The sequence below is a fragment of the Schistocerca piceifrons genome, chromosome 4 (genome assembly GCF_021461385.2).
Source record: "Schistocerca piceifrons isolate TAMUIC-IGC-003096 chromosome 4, iqSchPice1.1, whole genome shotgun sequence".
Taxonomy (NCBI): domain Eukaryota; kingdom Metazoa; phylum Arthropoda; class Insecta; order Orthoptera; family Acrididae; genus Schistocerca; species Schistocerca piceifrons.
The window spans coordinates 406,806,737-406,821,252 of NC_060141.1; the positions used below are offsets into that span (position 1 = coordinate 406,806,737).

The 14,516-nt window shown below is 44.6% G+C and overlaps 1 protein-coding gene across 2 annotated transcripts in view; it reads left to right on the top strand.

Annotated features, from left to right (window-relative positions):
* LOC124795176 (endoplasmic reticulum metallopeptidase 1-like) overlaps nucleotides 1-14,516 on the top strand; it is a 321,828-nt gene that overhangs the window by 66,024 nt on the left and 241,288 nt on the right. The window contains exon 2 of one of the 2 annotated variants that reach the window (XM_047259076.1): nucleotides 2,781-2,995. The exons of the other annotated variant lie outside the window; for it this stretch is intronic. Coding sequence (XP_047115032.1) covers nucleotides 2,993-2,995 — 3 coding nt within the window. The 5' untranslated portion in view covers nucleotides 2,781-2,992. The remainder of the gene's footprint in view (nucleotides 1-2,780; nucleotides 2,996-14,516) is intronic. 2 annotated transcript variants of the gene reach the window in all.

A 14,516-nucleotide genomic window follows, 5' to 3' on the forward strand; every position in this document is an offset into this window, starting at 1 on the left:
TTGTGGCCTCTGTCGGTCCCTTGGTCGCCCGTGCCGTGTATGTGGATGATTTCTGCATTTGGGTTAGTTCCTCCTCGACGCCATCTGCAGAACGGCAGCTCCAGGTGGCTATACGGCGTGCCTCTGCATGGACCCTCTCCCACGGGTTTCAATTCTCTCCTTTAAAATCGCGGGTGGTCCACTTCTGTCGCCGTACTACGGTCCACCCTGATCCAGATCTCTATCTCGCTGCACAAAGATTGCCTGTGGTTCCACAGTTTCGTTTCCTAGGTCTTCTTTTCGACAACAAGCTCACTTGGCTGCCCAATATCAAATTCCTGAAGGTAGGATGTTTCCGTAAACTCAATGTCCTTCGCTTCCTTGCCCACTCCTCTTGGGCTACGGACCTTTCCCTCCTCATCCGTCTTTATCGTGCTCTAGTTCTGTCTCGCTTGGACTATGGTTGTCAAGTTTATGGTTCAGCTGCTCCTTCCACGCTGCACGTGCTGGATCCAGTCCACCATCGTGGTATCCGTTTGGCCACCGGTGCCTTCCCTACTAGCCCTGTTGATAGTCTCCTGGTTGAAGCTGGGATCCCCCCCCCCCCCTTTCTGTTCGGCGGTCCCAGCTTCTGGTGTCTTATGCCCTTACTATCCGTTCTTCTCCTGCTCATCCTTCCTATTCTATCCTATTCTATCCTATTCCCAGACCATGGACGTCGCCCGCCTGACTCCCGCCCTCGGGCGGGTTTACCGGTTGGGCTGCGCCTTGTGTCTCTTACCCGTGATTTTCGGCTTCCTTCTTTGTCCTGTCTTCCTCGCTCCCTCCCCTCCACCCCTCCTTGGTTAGTTCCTCGGCCTCGAATTCGGATGGATCTCCGCCGCGGTCCGAAAGATTCCATCCCCCCCCGGTGGTGTTCCGTTCCTTTTTCCGCCAAATTTTATGGGAGTTTCGGGATGCTGTTGTTTTTTACACTGATGGCTCTAAATCTGCTGATCATGTTGGGTATGCCTTCACGTCCTTCGTTGGAACGGAAAATCATCTACTGCCACCCTCATGTGGGGTGTTTACTGCGGAATTGATGGCAATTTCCCGGGCCCTTACCTATATTAAACAATCCCAACACAACCGCGTTTTGTTATGTACGGACTCGATGAGTGGCCTTCTTGCTATTGACCGGTGTTTTTCGCGCCATCCCTTGGTCTCTGCCATCCATGACCATCTCGCTGATCTTCACCGTGCTGCTTGTTCCATTGACTTCTTATGGGTCCCGGGCCATGTGGGTATCCCGGGTAATGAGCTCGCTGATCGTTTGGCTGGGGGAGCAGTTACTTACCCCCCGTTTTCTGTAACCCCTCCTGCAGCGGATTTACGGCTTCACATCAAATCCCACTTTGCACAGTCATGGGCCAATTCTTGGGAGGCTACTCCACTGTCTAATAAACTTCGTGCCATTAAGGTGAATACAGGCCCATGGCGTTCTTCCTTTAGCCTCTCACGCAAGGACTCGACCACACTGTGTCGTCTCCGCATTGGCCATACCAGGCTGACCCATGGTTTCCTTTTGCGTGATGAGCCACCCCCGCTATGTGGTTGTGGAGCCTTCCAGTCAGTGGCCCACATTTTGGTTGAATGCCCCCTTCTTTTGGCTCTGCGTGCTAAGTACAGACTCCCCCACACTTTACCTTTGATGTTGGCTGACGATTCCCGGATGGTCTCTCTGGTTCTAGGTTTCCTCCGGGAGAGTGGTTTTTATTCTCAGTTTTAAAGTTTTTAATCTCCCTCTGGTGTTGGGGCAGGGCGGTGAGTGTTTGGGTGTCTCCCACTGTAGGCAGTGTTCAGAGATTCCCGATTCACCTCCCTGACCGGAATCCTCTTTTCTTTCCCTTTTACTCTGTTTTTACCCCTTCTTTTTAAGGCTTGGTTAGTTTTTCTATTCCCATACGTACTTTCTGCATTATAGCAGTTGTACCTTTTAAGTCACAGGTGGTCTTGCCTATGCTGTTTCAGCATAGTGTTGGGTTCGTTCTCTTGCCAACTTCCCTCATTTGTTTTTACTAATGACAACGTGACTGCCCTTTTACGTTTCCCCTTTATCCGTTTTATTTTTCTGACTACACTGAGATGTCCCGTTAGCAGAATGGAGTCTATTTGAAACAAGGGACTGATGACCTTGCTGTTTGGTCCCTTTAACCTCAAACAACCAACCAACCAACCAACCAACGTTTATCGAACGCATGTGGCAGGTGCAACAACAGCTGTTATTCATGCAGAGGTATATTGTTAAAATTACGAGAGCGCACTTTCGTAGAAGAGGCGGGCAGCATACTGCCTTCCATATACGTCTCGCGAAATCAACACTATGGAAAAATTAGAACTAGTACTGAAGTTTAACGATGGTTGTTCGTCGCACGCAGTATTCGTAACTGGAACAGATGAGCTGGTAGCTGCAACAAGCCTCACACCGTAAGATGGATGTAAATGTGGATGTGGGTTCTCAGGTAAAACCAATTTGAATGTATTTTAAGAATTTGAACGCCTGGCGATGTTGAGATAATGAAGAACGCACATAGTACACAATAAACCATGGCAGCAAGTTTACGATCTTTCGACCTCTCTGTAGTGCAGTTGACGTATAATTAAATTTCGTGGACGACTCGTCCCCTTATAATTCCTTCGTAAAGATTCTGGTCGTACAAAATAGCGTTCAGTCTTCAAAGTACACCGACCAGCTCTCGGCCAGCCCATGGTTGTCACATGCTGCTGCCCTTCTTATGGCGTCCTTGCTGTACATGTTTCAGGTCGCGCGTCTGGAATGTGGTTCTCCAGTCGGGAAATAGGCAATCGCTGCTCGTTCACAGAAGTGTGGTATGCCAAATAAACCACCAACGTCGAAGTGATCAAACGACGTTTTCAAGTCGACTCGTGTGGGCGTGTGTTCACGGACGACTGAAAAGATTCTTCACGCCTTTCCACTGGTGAGGCGTATGCCCTCAAGTTCACGCTGCGCAAAATGGTAAGACTGCTCTAGCGCACAAAAGCTCAACTAAATGCTATCGCAAATTGATTTCTGTGGTACCTACAGTCATTTCTCATTATAAACAGTCAGTATAATACTGTTAAATATTGCGCGAGTTGTGTTAGAAATTGTATTCTGGTATCAGCTAGCATTGCATCATTGTCGCAGTATTGTCACAAATTCTTTCTGTAATTAGAAAAAGCTTTTGACCCACTTTCAGGGTGCAAAAAGGAGAGAGAACAAAACACTAATAATGTTAGAGCAAAATTTACACGATAACTATAGGTCGGACTTACTTTACTTTGTCGTGTCCGCAAACTACAATTTGTTTGCCCAGTATTGGGCAATGTCCAATGCTTCTTCTTTAGCCAGCCATAGATCGTAGAGGTTGCGTCTGTGGGGGTAGGCAGGGCATTGTAGATGTTCCATGTCCTGCCGAGTGCCGCAGTCGCATTTGTCGCCATTTTCGTCCAACAAACCCCATTTGATCAGATTAGATTTCACAGGAGCCACCCCAGTTCTGATGCGGTTAAGCATTCTCCAGGTTTTCCAATCAACAGAAACGCCGCTTGGTGGGTCCTCTCTTAGTGGATAGTAGGGATAGTAGATGGGGGGGGGGGGGGGGGCGGGCTCATCTAAGGCGCAACTTAGGAAACGGCGTCTGGATTTGAGTCTGCTGGGGCCACACTCTAGGGCAAATATTGAGTGACGGGCATCAAAGGTTTTTTTAGCTTCTCGGTATGTTCATCGGCTTTCCTACGTGAGTCAGGGTTTGTGAAACCTGCGGCCCTGTGAAGATTTTCTATGGGGGTTGGTTTCATGCAGCCTGTCACTATCCTGCATGTTTCATTCAAGCTAATATCTACCTTTTTGCGTGGGCGGATCTGCACCATACCGGGCAGGCATATTCGGCAGTTGAGAAGCACAAAGCTTGGGCTGAAGTTCTGACCACGGTAGGTTTAGCACCCCATTTGCTGTTACAGCTTTCTTATCAGGGAATTTCGTGCTTCTACTTTCTTGCGTGTTTTTCGCAATAATATTTGTATGTCAATGTTCTGTTCAGCACGACGCCAAGGTAGGTGGGAGTATCTGTGTGTTCTAGTAATGTCCCATCCCAGGTAAAATTGAGCCTGTATTTTGCCTGCCTCGAGTTCAGATGGAATGCACTCACCTGAGTTTTGGAGGGATTGGGTTTTAGAGAATTGTTTTTGTAGTAGATTGACATTGTAGAAGGGGCGGTTTCTAGTTTCTCCTCGATGGCTTCAAACCTGTTGCCTTGAACTGTTATTGCCAGGTCGTCTGCACATACAAAAGTTTTGGTTTATAGGTCGGAAAAGCACCATACTAGAGTTAAGGCCATAAAACCGTAGCTAGTCGGCGATGGGTGCGCGAAAAGAGTAGACTATGCATGTAAACAGACTTCCGCCAGCCAATATTTATGAGGGGGCATTCAAATGATAACGGGACAAATGGAAAATGAGTAAACTGTTTACTATTTCACAAGTAATCTTCATAACTGATAATACATTTAACCCACTGTAAAACAAGACGTTCAGTACCTTCACGGGAAAATGTTTGCATTCCCTATGGAACAAGGATTGTATCCAGACGTGCACCTCTTCGTTCGAAACAAATCAACGACCGCAAATTTTTTCTAGAGGGCTACAAAAATATGGAAATCACATAAGGAGGATGTGTAAGGGATTGCCAGCAGAACACCTGCTACGTACTCGAAACTACCTCAGCAACATGTGGGTGGGTGCATGAAGGCGTTGACTATCCTGTCTCACAGTGGGATAAATGTATGAATAGTTATAGCGATTACTTTAGAAATTATAAACAGTTTACTTACTTTCCCATCTGTCTCGCTTTCATTTCACTTCCTCACATTTTATTTTCAAGAGCCCAGTTACTGAGTAAATTAGATAATTACTTGCTATCCGCTTTGGTTTGATTACACGCGATAGTTCAATAATGCTAACTGTGTGAAGCTAGAGTACATAAACGATGCTCGTTGCGGTTTCAAGGCACTGATTACAATAAGGAGCACTACAGAAATGGCAGTGCAGTAAGATAGTAGACACAATACACTAAAAAATGCAATATCTTTAATAATATGCATAGCCCACGCATCTTAAAGTTCGCTACCTTATGGAGCGCATGAATGAACTTCTATTTTGTGAAGTACATCAGCACCACTAAACTAAGAAACTGAAATTACTGCCACCACCAATGCAAAAAACTTGAAATCTCTGAAAGAATGATTGGTTCGTTCTCTCGAAGAATTCTTCGTGTCGCGACGTAAGCTTAGACACACTCGTCATTGACTGGCTGTCTTTTTGTGGTCGTGGCCCCAAAACGGTGCATTTCTGACTTAGTTATCTGGAAAACATTCCTGAATTGAATATCCTCTACTTTGATCGGACACACTTAACGCGCTGCTGTTGTAAAAAGAAATTTATCGTATTTTTTTTGTTTTCTGTCGTTCCTCAATTGCTTCAAAATTCGTGGAGGTATGTTCCGTCTGTGCAACTAATTGAAGGCAGTTTGTTTATTGCCATACGCGTATCTTTTATTTGTGAAGCTTGGGTAGTGGCCTGTAATACAGGTTTCGTTTTGTAAATATAACAAATGTATTATGTGGTAGTCACAATGTGTTCTATGTTACATTTTGCCATGTTTTTCTGTTGTGTTTTAGGTTAGAATCAACTTTTGTAGCACAAATTTCCTGAAGTGAAATTATCTTTCGTTGGTGCTTACGGTTTACAAATGGTTCAAATGGCTCCAAGCGCTATGGGACATCTGAGGTCATCAGTCACCTATACTTAGGTGGCTGGCATGTTGAATAATAATGGACATAGTGTGAAAATTCATCAGATGAATTCGCAATTACGAATAATTACTATCACCAGCTGTAGAATGGAATGGCGATGGAAAATTAGTGCTGGACCGGGACTCGAACCCGGGTTTCCCGCTCATCGCGAGCGGTCGCCTTATCATATGGCTATTCATGTACATCTGACGGCCCGGTCCGGCACAAATTTTCATTGTCATTCCATTCTACAGCTGATGGTGGTCATTACTCGCAATTGCTAATTCATCTGATACTTCGTACCAACTGTAGTCAAATGGCTCTGAGCACTATGTGACTTAACTTCTGAGGTCATGAGTTTCCTAGAACTTAGAACTACTTAAACCTAACTAACCTAAGGACATCACACACATCCATGCCCGAGGCAGGATTCGAACCTGCGACCGTAGAGGTCGCGCGGTTCCAGACTGTAGTGCGTAGAACCGCTCGGCCCAGCTGTAGTCACCGTAGTGCATTGTTATCAGAATAACACAGGCACTGCAATATCGTAGTGTGAAAATTACTTATATATATTCTTTGACGTTCATCTGTCTTTAGGCGTCACGCAAAAAAAAGGTTGGGTGACAGTTGCTTCGCATCTGCCAGTGTAACATGTGCACTCGACGCAGCGGCTGGCATGAAGGACGTGTATAAGTTATTGTTTCATTCAATGCCGATAAAGTTAAGGACAAAGAGATATCGTGACGGTTGATAGTGGAATCTATCCCTATCAGATAATTGAAAATTTAGTAAAAATCAACCAACAACGTGATTAGATATACCACTCAGAAATTGTGCTGAGAAGCAGATTCTTCTGCGATAACAAGGAACTAGCACTGCTTCTGGGGCACGTGGTGAATGGTTTAGTCGCAGTTTAGTTTCCTTTCTAAATTGCAAGGCATGCAGAGGCCTCCTGCAAATAATACTTGATCCGTAGTGCAGATGCATCATTAATTTGTTGATGCTACAGAGTGAGGATACAAATATTCTGGTACTTAGACTGTTAACGTTGATACAGGTGTCAGGTACTTGGATACACATGAACTCGGCCACCTGTCAGAATGAAAATGTCTTACGGGTAATCAAGTGGTGTTGAAGACTGAAGTAAGAGAACTGTTTCATCTCATTCTAATCCCCGAAAATCAGGTCTTTTCGCAGAAACTTTAAAATATTTGACATTATTAGATAATTAATGTTAGTACTTAATGTTTCATAAGTAGTGCTGTTATATTGCACTTATGTAAAATGTGTATCCTTGTTTTCTTCCTAAATCCCAGAGATTCTCTTTGTGGGGCTAATGTTGTATAATCTTGTATGCGGTGGCAAAGAGTTTGCGTGTCGCGTGAGAGCATCCGGCAGCTCTCATGCTTTTAATGTCTTCCAAGTCGTGGAATTTGGGAAACAGTAGAACGACAGCATTTCGTCTCTAATTACAGATCACAGTTTCAGCTCTTGAGTCGGCTCCACACCTACCATAACCACCTCTGTAGCCGATACCCCTAACGCACGACTGTACAATGGTGCTCGTCTCTGAGGCAAGGTGGTACAAATCCTGATGGTGACCAGCAGTAGGGCAGAGGGATGGTGGCGTCAAGTTCCTGATCACCTAACCTTCCGCCAATATCCTGGATTAAATACCAGATCTCTTTTCAGTGTCCTGTGAAGTGAGAACATGCGACACTATTGGTAGTGATCCGCCTGTCGGACGGGGATGTTGAGCCTGGTGGCTCCCTTACTGCACTTCCGAAAGAGCAGCTTGCGTGCCAGCGCCAGATTTCATTCTTTCCATTTTCCTATCGCACTACACAAACAAGATCGCACGTCAAACACCAGTAGTCAACCGATATACGTAGAACACAACACTTAAAACACTCGAAGGAAAGGAGCAATTGTGAACGAAGGAGAAAAGGACCTTCCCAGTTAGGTGGATAAACCTACCCCTCGGTGACTCCCAGACATTCGTGACATCATCAATCAATCAGTCAATCAATCCACCTTTATTAGGAAGTCATACTTTAGACAAGGGAATTACTAATAGGGAGAACAGTGTTTTTCGAACACTCAGAGTAACACAAAATTCATTTCTGTAGTAATAAATTGTTCTTTAATATGTTTACAAACAGAATAATCATCCTCAGAATAACACGATCTGTTTTCCAAATGAAAAACACAGCCTTATTCGAAGGATGCTCATAGCTGGCAGTCGTATGGCACTCGTAAATTTTGTGGGATCTAATTATTGGAGATAAGTTCCCGATGCATATCGGGGTTAACACTGAATGCAAATAATCGGTTGGAGGTGACTGCAGACGGTTTGTTCTTCTGGCAGAAGCTGACCGTTGAGCACGTGAGTTGAAAACAAATAATGAAAGTGTTGTCTCGGTGTCTTGTCTTGGAATTCGCAGACGGGTTCTCTGTTACTTGAAAATATCTGACGTAGTGGACACAGAGTTCCGGCTGTACAGCGAGGTTAGTGACACTCGTGGGTAAGGAAATTTCATGTTTGACGACTGCATTTTACAGTTTAGTCAGCCGAGAGGTGGGCAAGTTAGATCTGCCAGCTCTGAAGGATGATTTTCGCAATATGGACCCTTGGCAGGCATCTGGCCAATGCCGCGTAGCACCGCCTCTATCGTTGGTAGTGGCCTCAACTGGGCGACGAAGAGATTGCTAAACTTCATTAAAGGATGCTGTATCCATTTGAAGCGACTCGTTGGTCATTAGATCCCGTAGAGCCACCAAATTGCGGGGATCATTGCTGCATTTCACGTGCTGTTCCATATACTCAGACATTTTCTGTGGGATTAAATCGGGTGACTTTGGACGTCAGTCAACATGGCATAGAGGCATAGTGCTGTGTTCGTCACACCGGGTACGTATGTGAGGAGTCATAGGAACTTCGTTTCCATGTTGGAAGCTGGGATACACAGGAACATATCCGTCATAAAGGTGTAAAAGAAAGTGCAACACTTGGTCGCAAAGAATGTTGAAATAAACATCCTGGTTCTAATTTGTGGTAACCTGAGTGGACCCAGTACAGTTTGAAAAACACCTGGAAAACGTCAAAGAACCACCTCAAATATGATCTGAACTGAACCGTCAACGAATGGAGTTGGACTGTAGGTGCCATCGACACCTTCCAAAACTTAGAAATAGGCAAAATCGCGACTCGCCGGACCTCACTACACGCCAACAGTTGGTCGACTGAAGACGCGTAATTTTATTGAATTTTTCGGGCTCTGTGAACAATTAACTTTTCCGCGATACCCGATTTCAGATGTCCATTGCATGCAGTTCGATTAGCCATGTCCTCTCGGGAACTGGCTGAAATGGACGTAAATTCGCTGAGAGCAGCAATTCTTGTCGGGTTTGAAATTGTCATTGTCCGTTCACTGTCGGTTAGGATACTTGTGTGACCACATGTTAGTCGGGTGCTAGTGGTACACGTAGAAACGGTAGACAGAGTTGATACACCAACATATTGGGAAGTCAATTCACCATGTCCAATACACGCCCGAACACGGCAGCTCCCTTCTCCAGCTTGTCACCCATCCAGCAGTAGGCACGTAATGCATACGTATCACGGATCATTATTAGTTAAGTCAGTATGATCTCATAGTTCACGTTACTGGAAATAAGTACAGACAGATTTCATCTGTGACGTTCGAAAAACATCCATCGATAAGGAGCGTGGATTGTGAAGATAGTTCAAATAAAATGAAGAAAACTAAAGCTTAGCAGACTGTCATCTCTTAGATTTTAGTAGAGTTGGAGAAAAGTGTTTCAGAGAATACACCAGATATTTCATAAGAACGAATAAGAAACTGAACATGTACATTTTTTAAGTATGAGATATACAAAATTTAGTTCATTAAAATGAGATTCTAGTCAAGGTACCCCATTTGTTTTTTAAATCCAGTGGTAGTTGCCCGTATGTGTTCATAAGTGTCTACAAATTTGTCACGAATACTGTTAACATTTCGCCTCGCTTGTGTTGCATCTGTTGTACATGCCCTGAAAGCCAAAGTAGTCATTACCTTCAAATTGTATTACTTACCTCGATCATGGGTAACACCATGAATACACGTGTTTCTATAAAGCGTTCTGCAGTTTGTGGAGTCACAATCGAAGGCCAGTGAAATGTTCTTTGCTCGTTAGCAAGAATACCGAAAGTACATTCGATGTATAAACTAGGTGTACAGAGGCTGTAGTGGAAACACTTTCTTTTTAACCGATAAGAAATTCCTTTTGTGCGGAGGCAGTAATAACGTTCGGCACTAACGTTCACACAGGGAAGATAATGAGAGCCTTCATGGAACTACGTGATTTGAGGACATAATTGTTATCAGTTGTCTTAATATAAACACAGTAAGTGTTTAATCTGACGTTCTTCCGTGTGCACCACCGCCAATGAATATGAATCTGTACGGGAATCGTACCTTGCTAGCAACATACGGAAATTTTTTTGTACCTGTTATAAAGAAATCCACTATAAAGTGGCTTGATGACACGTATTTATCATCTATAATCGCCGTACATTTGGGAGAAATGAGCTGTCCTTCCTTGCGGAAATGACTTCACCGAGAATTTCCTTTTAAATTTGCTCTTTCTCGATATGAGAAGTAGCGCGACAGTCTCCTCATTAGACTCAATGAGAGATCCGAAACACGGCGGACCAGCAGTAGCATCACAGAGGCACGCGGCGGCACAGTGTAAAGGGTCGGAGCGCTGCAAGTGTCTTTCGGTGGCGTCTCGTAAAGCCATCCGTGTCTACGGCCGCGACTGAGCGCGGAAGAGGCCAGCCGCCACCGACAAAACGACAATACGGCTGCTCGGCGGTTCGCTTTAAAAAGAAAAAAAAATGCCGCTGGCTACGTGACTTCGTGGAGAAACAAATTTAAACCATCCGTGCGATGAAGAGCTCCCCCCAACTCAACGCCAGGAAAACAGGACACCACCAGCTCCACAACGTGCTGCCGAAACTGTTGCCGCCGGCTGCTGTAAGCATCCTGAAGACAATCGTGAAACAGCATCGTGTGGACCAGACGCCACCGTCACGCGTACAATCTTTCAGAACTGGTGACAGCATTCCAGAAGCTGACCTGTCAGTGAGGCCAAAACAATCCGCCGGTAGACCGCGGCCATATGGACTGATCATACGATACACGTTCAGTTGAACGTACGTCTGTCATCATGAACCCCCTCTCCTCATTCAGCGATAAAGATGGGTTAGTAATTCTTGCTTCAATTATGTCAATAGAGAATAAGTGCTGTAGAGTGACAGCTGAAGAGATAACCTATATGGTGATGAGAAATGCAGTATATTATCATTAACGACTAACAGCAACACTGACTTTCCTAGCTACGACGAGGCATTTAGAGGACCTTAAGTATACTACTACTACTACTACTACTACTACTACTACACAACAGGCCATTAAAATTGCTACACCAAGAAGAAATGCAGATGATAAACGGGTATTCATTGGACAAATATATTATACTAGAACTGACATGTGATTACATTTTCACGCAATTTGGGTGCATAGATCCTGAGAGATCAGTACCCAGAACAACCACCTCTGGCCGTAATAACGGCCTTGTTACGCCTGGGCATTGAGTCAGAGCTTGGATGGCGTGTACAGGTACAGCTGCCCATGCAGCTTCAACACGATACCACAGTTCATTAAGAGTAGTGACTGGCGTATTGTGAGGAGCCAGTTGCTCGGCCACCATTGACCAGACGTTTTCAATTGGTGAGAGATCTGGAGAATGTGCTGGCCAGGGCAGCAGTCGAACGTTTTCTGTATCTAGAAAGCCTAGTACGGGACCTGCAACATGTGGTCGTGCATTATCCTGCTGAAATGTAAGGTTTCACAGGGATCGAATGAAGGGTAGAGCCGCGGGTCGTAACACATCTGAAATGTAACGTCCACTGCCCAAGTGCCGTCAATGCGAACAAGAGGTGACAGAGACGTGTAACTATTGGCACCCCTTACCATCACGCCGGGTGATACGCCAGTATGGTGATGACGTGTACACGCTCCCAATGTACGTTCACCGCGATGTCGCCAAACACGGATGCGACCATCATGATGCTGTAAACAGAACCTGTATTCATCCGAAAAATGACGTTTTGTCATTCGTGCACCCAGGTTCGTCGTTGAGTACATCATCGCAGGCGCTCCTGTCTGTGATGCAGCGTCAAGGGTAACCGCAGCCATGGTCTCGGAGCTGATAGTCCATGCTGCTGCAAACGTCGTCGAACTGTTCGTGCAGATGGTTGGTGTCTTGCAAACGTCGTCAAACTGTTGACTCAGGGATCGAGACGTGGCTGCACGATCCGTTACAGCCATGCGCATAAGATGCCTGTCATCTCGACTGCTAGTGATACGAGGCCGTTGGGATCCATCACGGCGTTCCGTATTACCCGCCTGAACCCACCGATTCCATATTCTGCTAACAGTCATTGGACCTCGACCAACGCGAGCAGCAATGTCGCGATACGATAAACCACAATGGCGATAGGCACAATCCGACCTTTATCAAAGTCGGAAACGTGATGGTACGCATTTCTCCGCCTTACACGAGGCATCACAACAACGTTTCTCCAGGTAACGCCGGTCAACTGCTGTTTGTGTATGAGAAATCGGTTGGAAACTTTCCTCATGTCAGCACGTTGTAGGTGTCGCCACCGGCGCCAACCTTGTGTGAATGCTCTGAAAAGTTAATCATTTGCATATTACAGCATCTTCTTCCTGTCGGTTAAATTTCGCGTCTGTAGCACGTCATCTTCGTGGTGTAACAATTTTAATGGCCAGTAGTGTATAATACTACCTCAGGCACTTGGCGAAAATTTTACCTGAAACATGTGAAACATTGTGAAAGCGAGTGGAAGACTTCGGAGTTTTGGAATGGTTTTAGGAAAGTGCAGTGCATCTGCAAAGGAAATACCATACATATCGATACTAGTGTTAACGATTAAGAGGGCTCCTCCAGCGTTTGGAATTTTTATCAGTGAGGTATGACGATAAACATGAAACGAATTCAGAAACTTGCTGCCGTGACCGTAAAAGGGCGGTACAGCGCTTATGGAAATGTAACAAAATGCCTAGCGAACGTAAATGGGTACTCCATGAAAGACGGTGTAGTCCTTGCGAAAGCTTGTCGGTTAAATTTAGGGAACCTGTATCAGACGAACATAGTGCGACCATTCTGCTAGTAGGTGGTGTGGCTTTAAAATAACGGGACTATTGTTGCAAAAAAGTTTTTCAAAACATAAATTTGTCACCCTCGATATAATACTCTGCTTCATCCCTCCAACGCGCTATGCTACTTTTTCATTGATTGAAACACTTTTTGAACCCACCTGTGAGCTCCTTGATGAAGAGTTCCACTTTTTCTTTCAGTGCTTGAACGGACTGAAGTCTTGTTTCTTTTAATACAGATTCGACGTTGGGGCTGAACAGTTGAAGTTAAGATTGTCATTTATCTAGGAGATTGGATGCAAAAACTTCCAAAGCAATTGAGGAGGAGAAACCATATGGAGAAAATGTAACTGTAACGTGGGCAATAGTGAACAGGTAGGAGGCTAGGATGACTGCAAACTGCATACCAGGGAAAGAAATTGGAAGGTGGCGGAGGATTAGATGGTAAGAATAGACTCTCAGAATGTGTCGTAGATGAAATCCAAAATTATTAAGGAATGACCATCGGGCAAAATGTTAGCAGCTTACAAGATACGAGAAAAGATGTATGGGCAATTCTATTTCGCCTTCCCTCAAAAGACGGTAAATCCAAGCCCTCTAAGAAGTCATTCACGGTGCAAATACAACACAGTAGAACAAAATGGCAGCAGTTTATTCAAAAATCAGATTTGCCTTTTGCCGTAGCGGATATCTTGAAAGAAACTTTCGAAGACTTGTTAGATTAAGGCTATTGAAGAAATATCGTCATAGCCACACTCAGAATCCTAGAGTGTCAGTGAAAAGCTTAATCTGGGCCAGAATCCCCAAGACAGTGTTTGTTTCAGTTAAAATACACTGTTTCTTGGTGTCTTTCAGGAAAGGAAATGGTGCAAGATATGAAAGTCTTGAAAAGGCTGCTACGAACTTATTGTCGTTTCACAGTGACACATTTTAAATTTAGATAAAGAAAAAGTTAAGACATCAGGGAGAGGTGTTACAGACCTTGAAAGAAAGGCAAGACAACGCAGACGAGCTAGAAAAAGGACATTGCAAGATGAGATGGAAGAGGGTGCGGACAACGCATGTTATGGAGCTAGAATGCATTGACAACTTTAATGGCTGTTTCCTGTAAGTTGTTTTTTAAGCATAAAATGTACTTCTCAGCTTCTACGTGTCAGAACTTCTTGAAAATCGCGGGATACATTAATCTTAGTATTGTGCATATTTTAAAACAGAGGTTTTTCCTGTTTTGTAAATTTCAAACTGATTAGAGTCCTACGTGCACAGAAAAATGTAGACAGTTTCTTATTTTGGTGGCCTAGTCTCTGATAAAAGGTACCTTTCATTAGTACAAATTTTACGTTATTTAAGATCAGTATAACCAACCTTCCCGGACCGCTTAACACTAAGACTTAAGAGGTAGGTACCCTCCACCATGCAGTGTCTTATGGAGTGTGTACGTAGGTGGTAGTAAAGTACC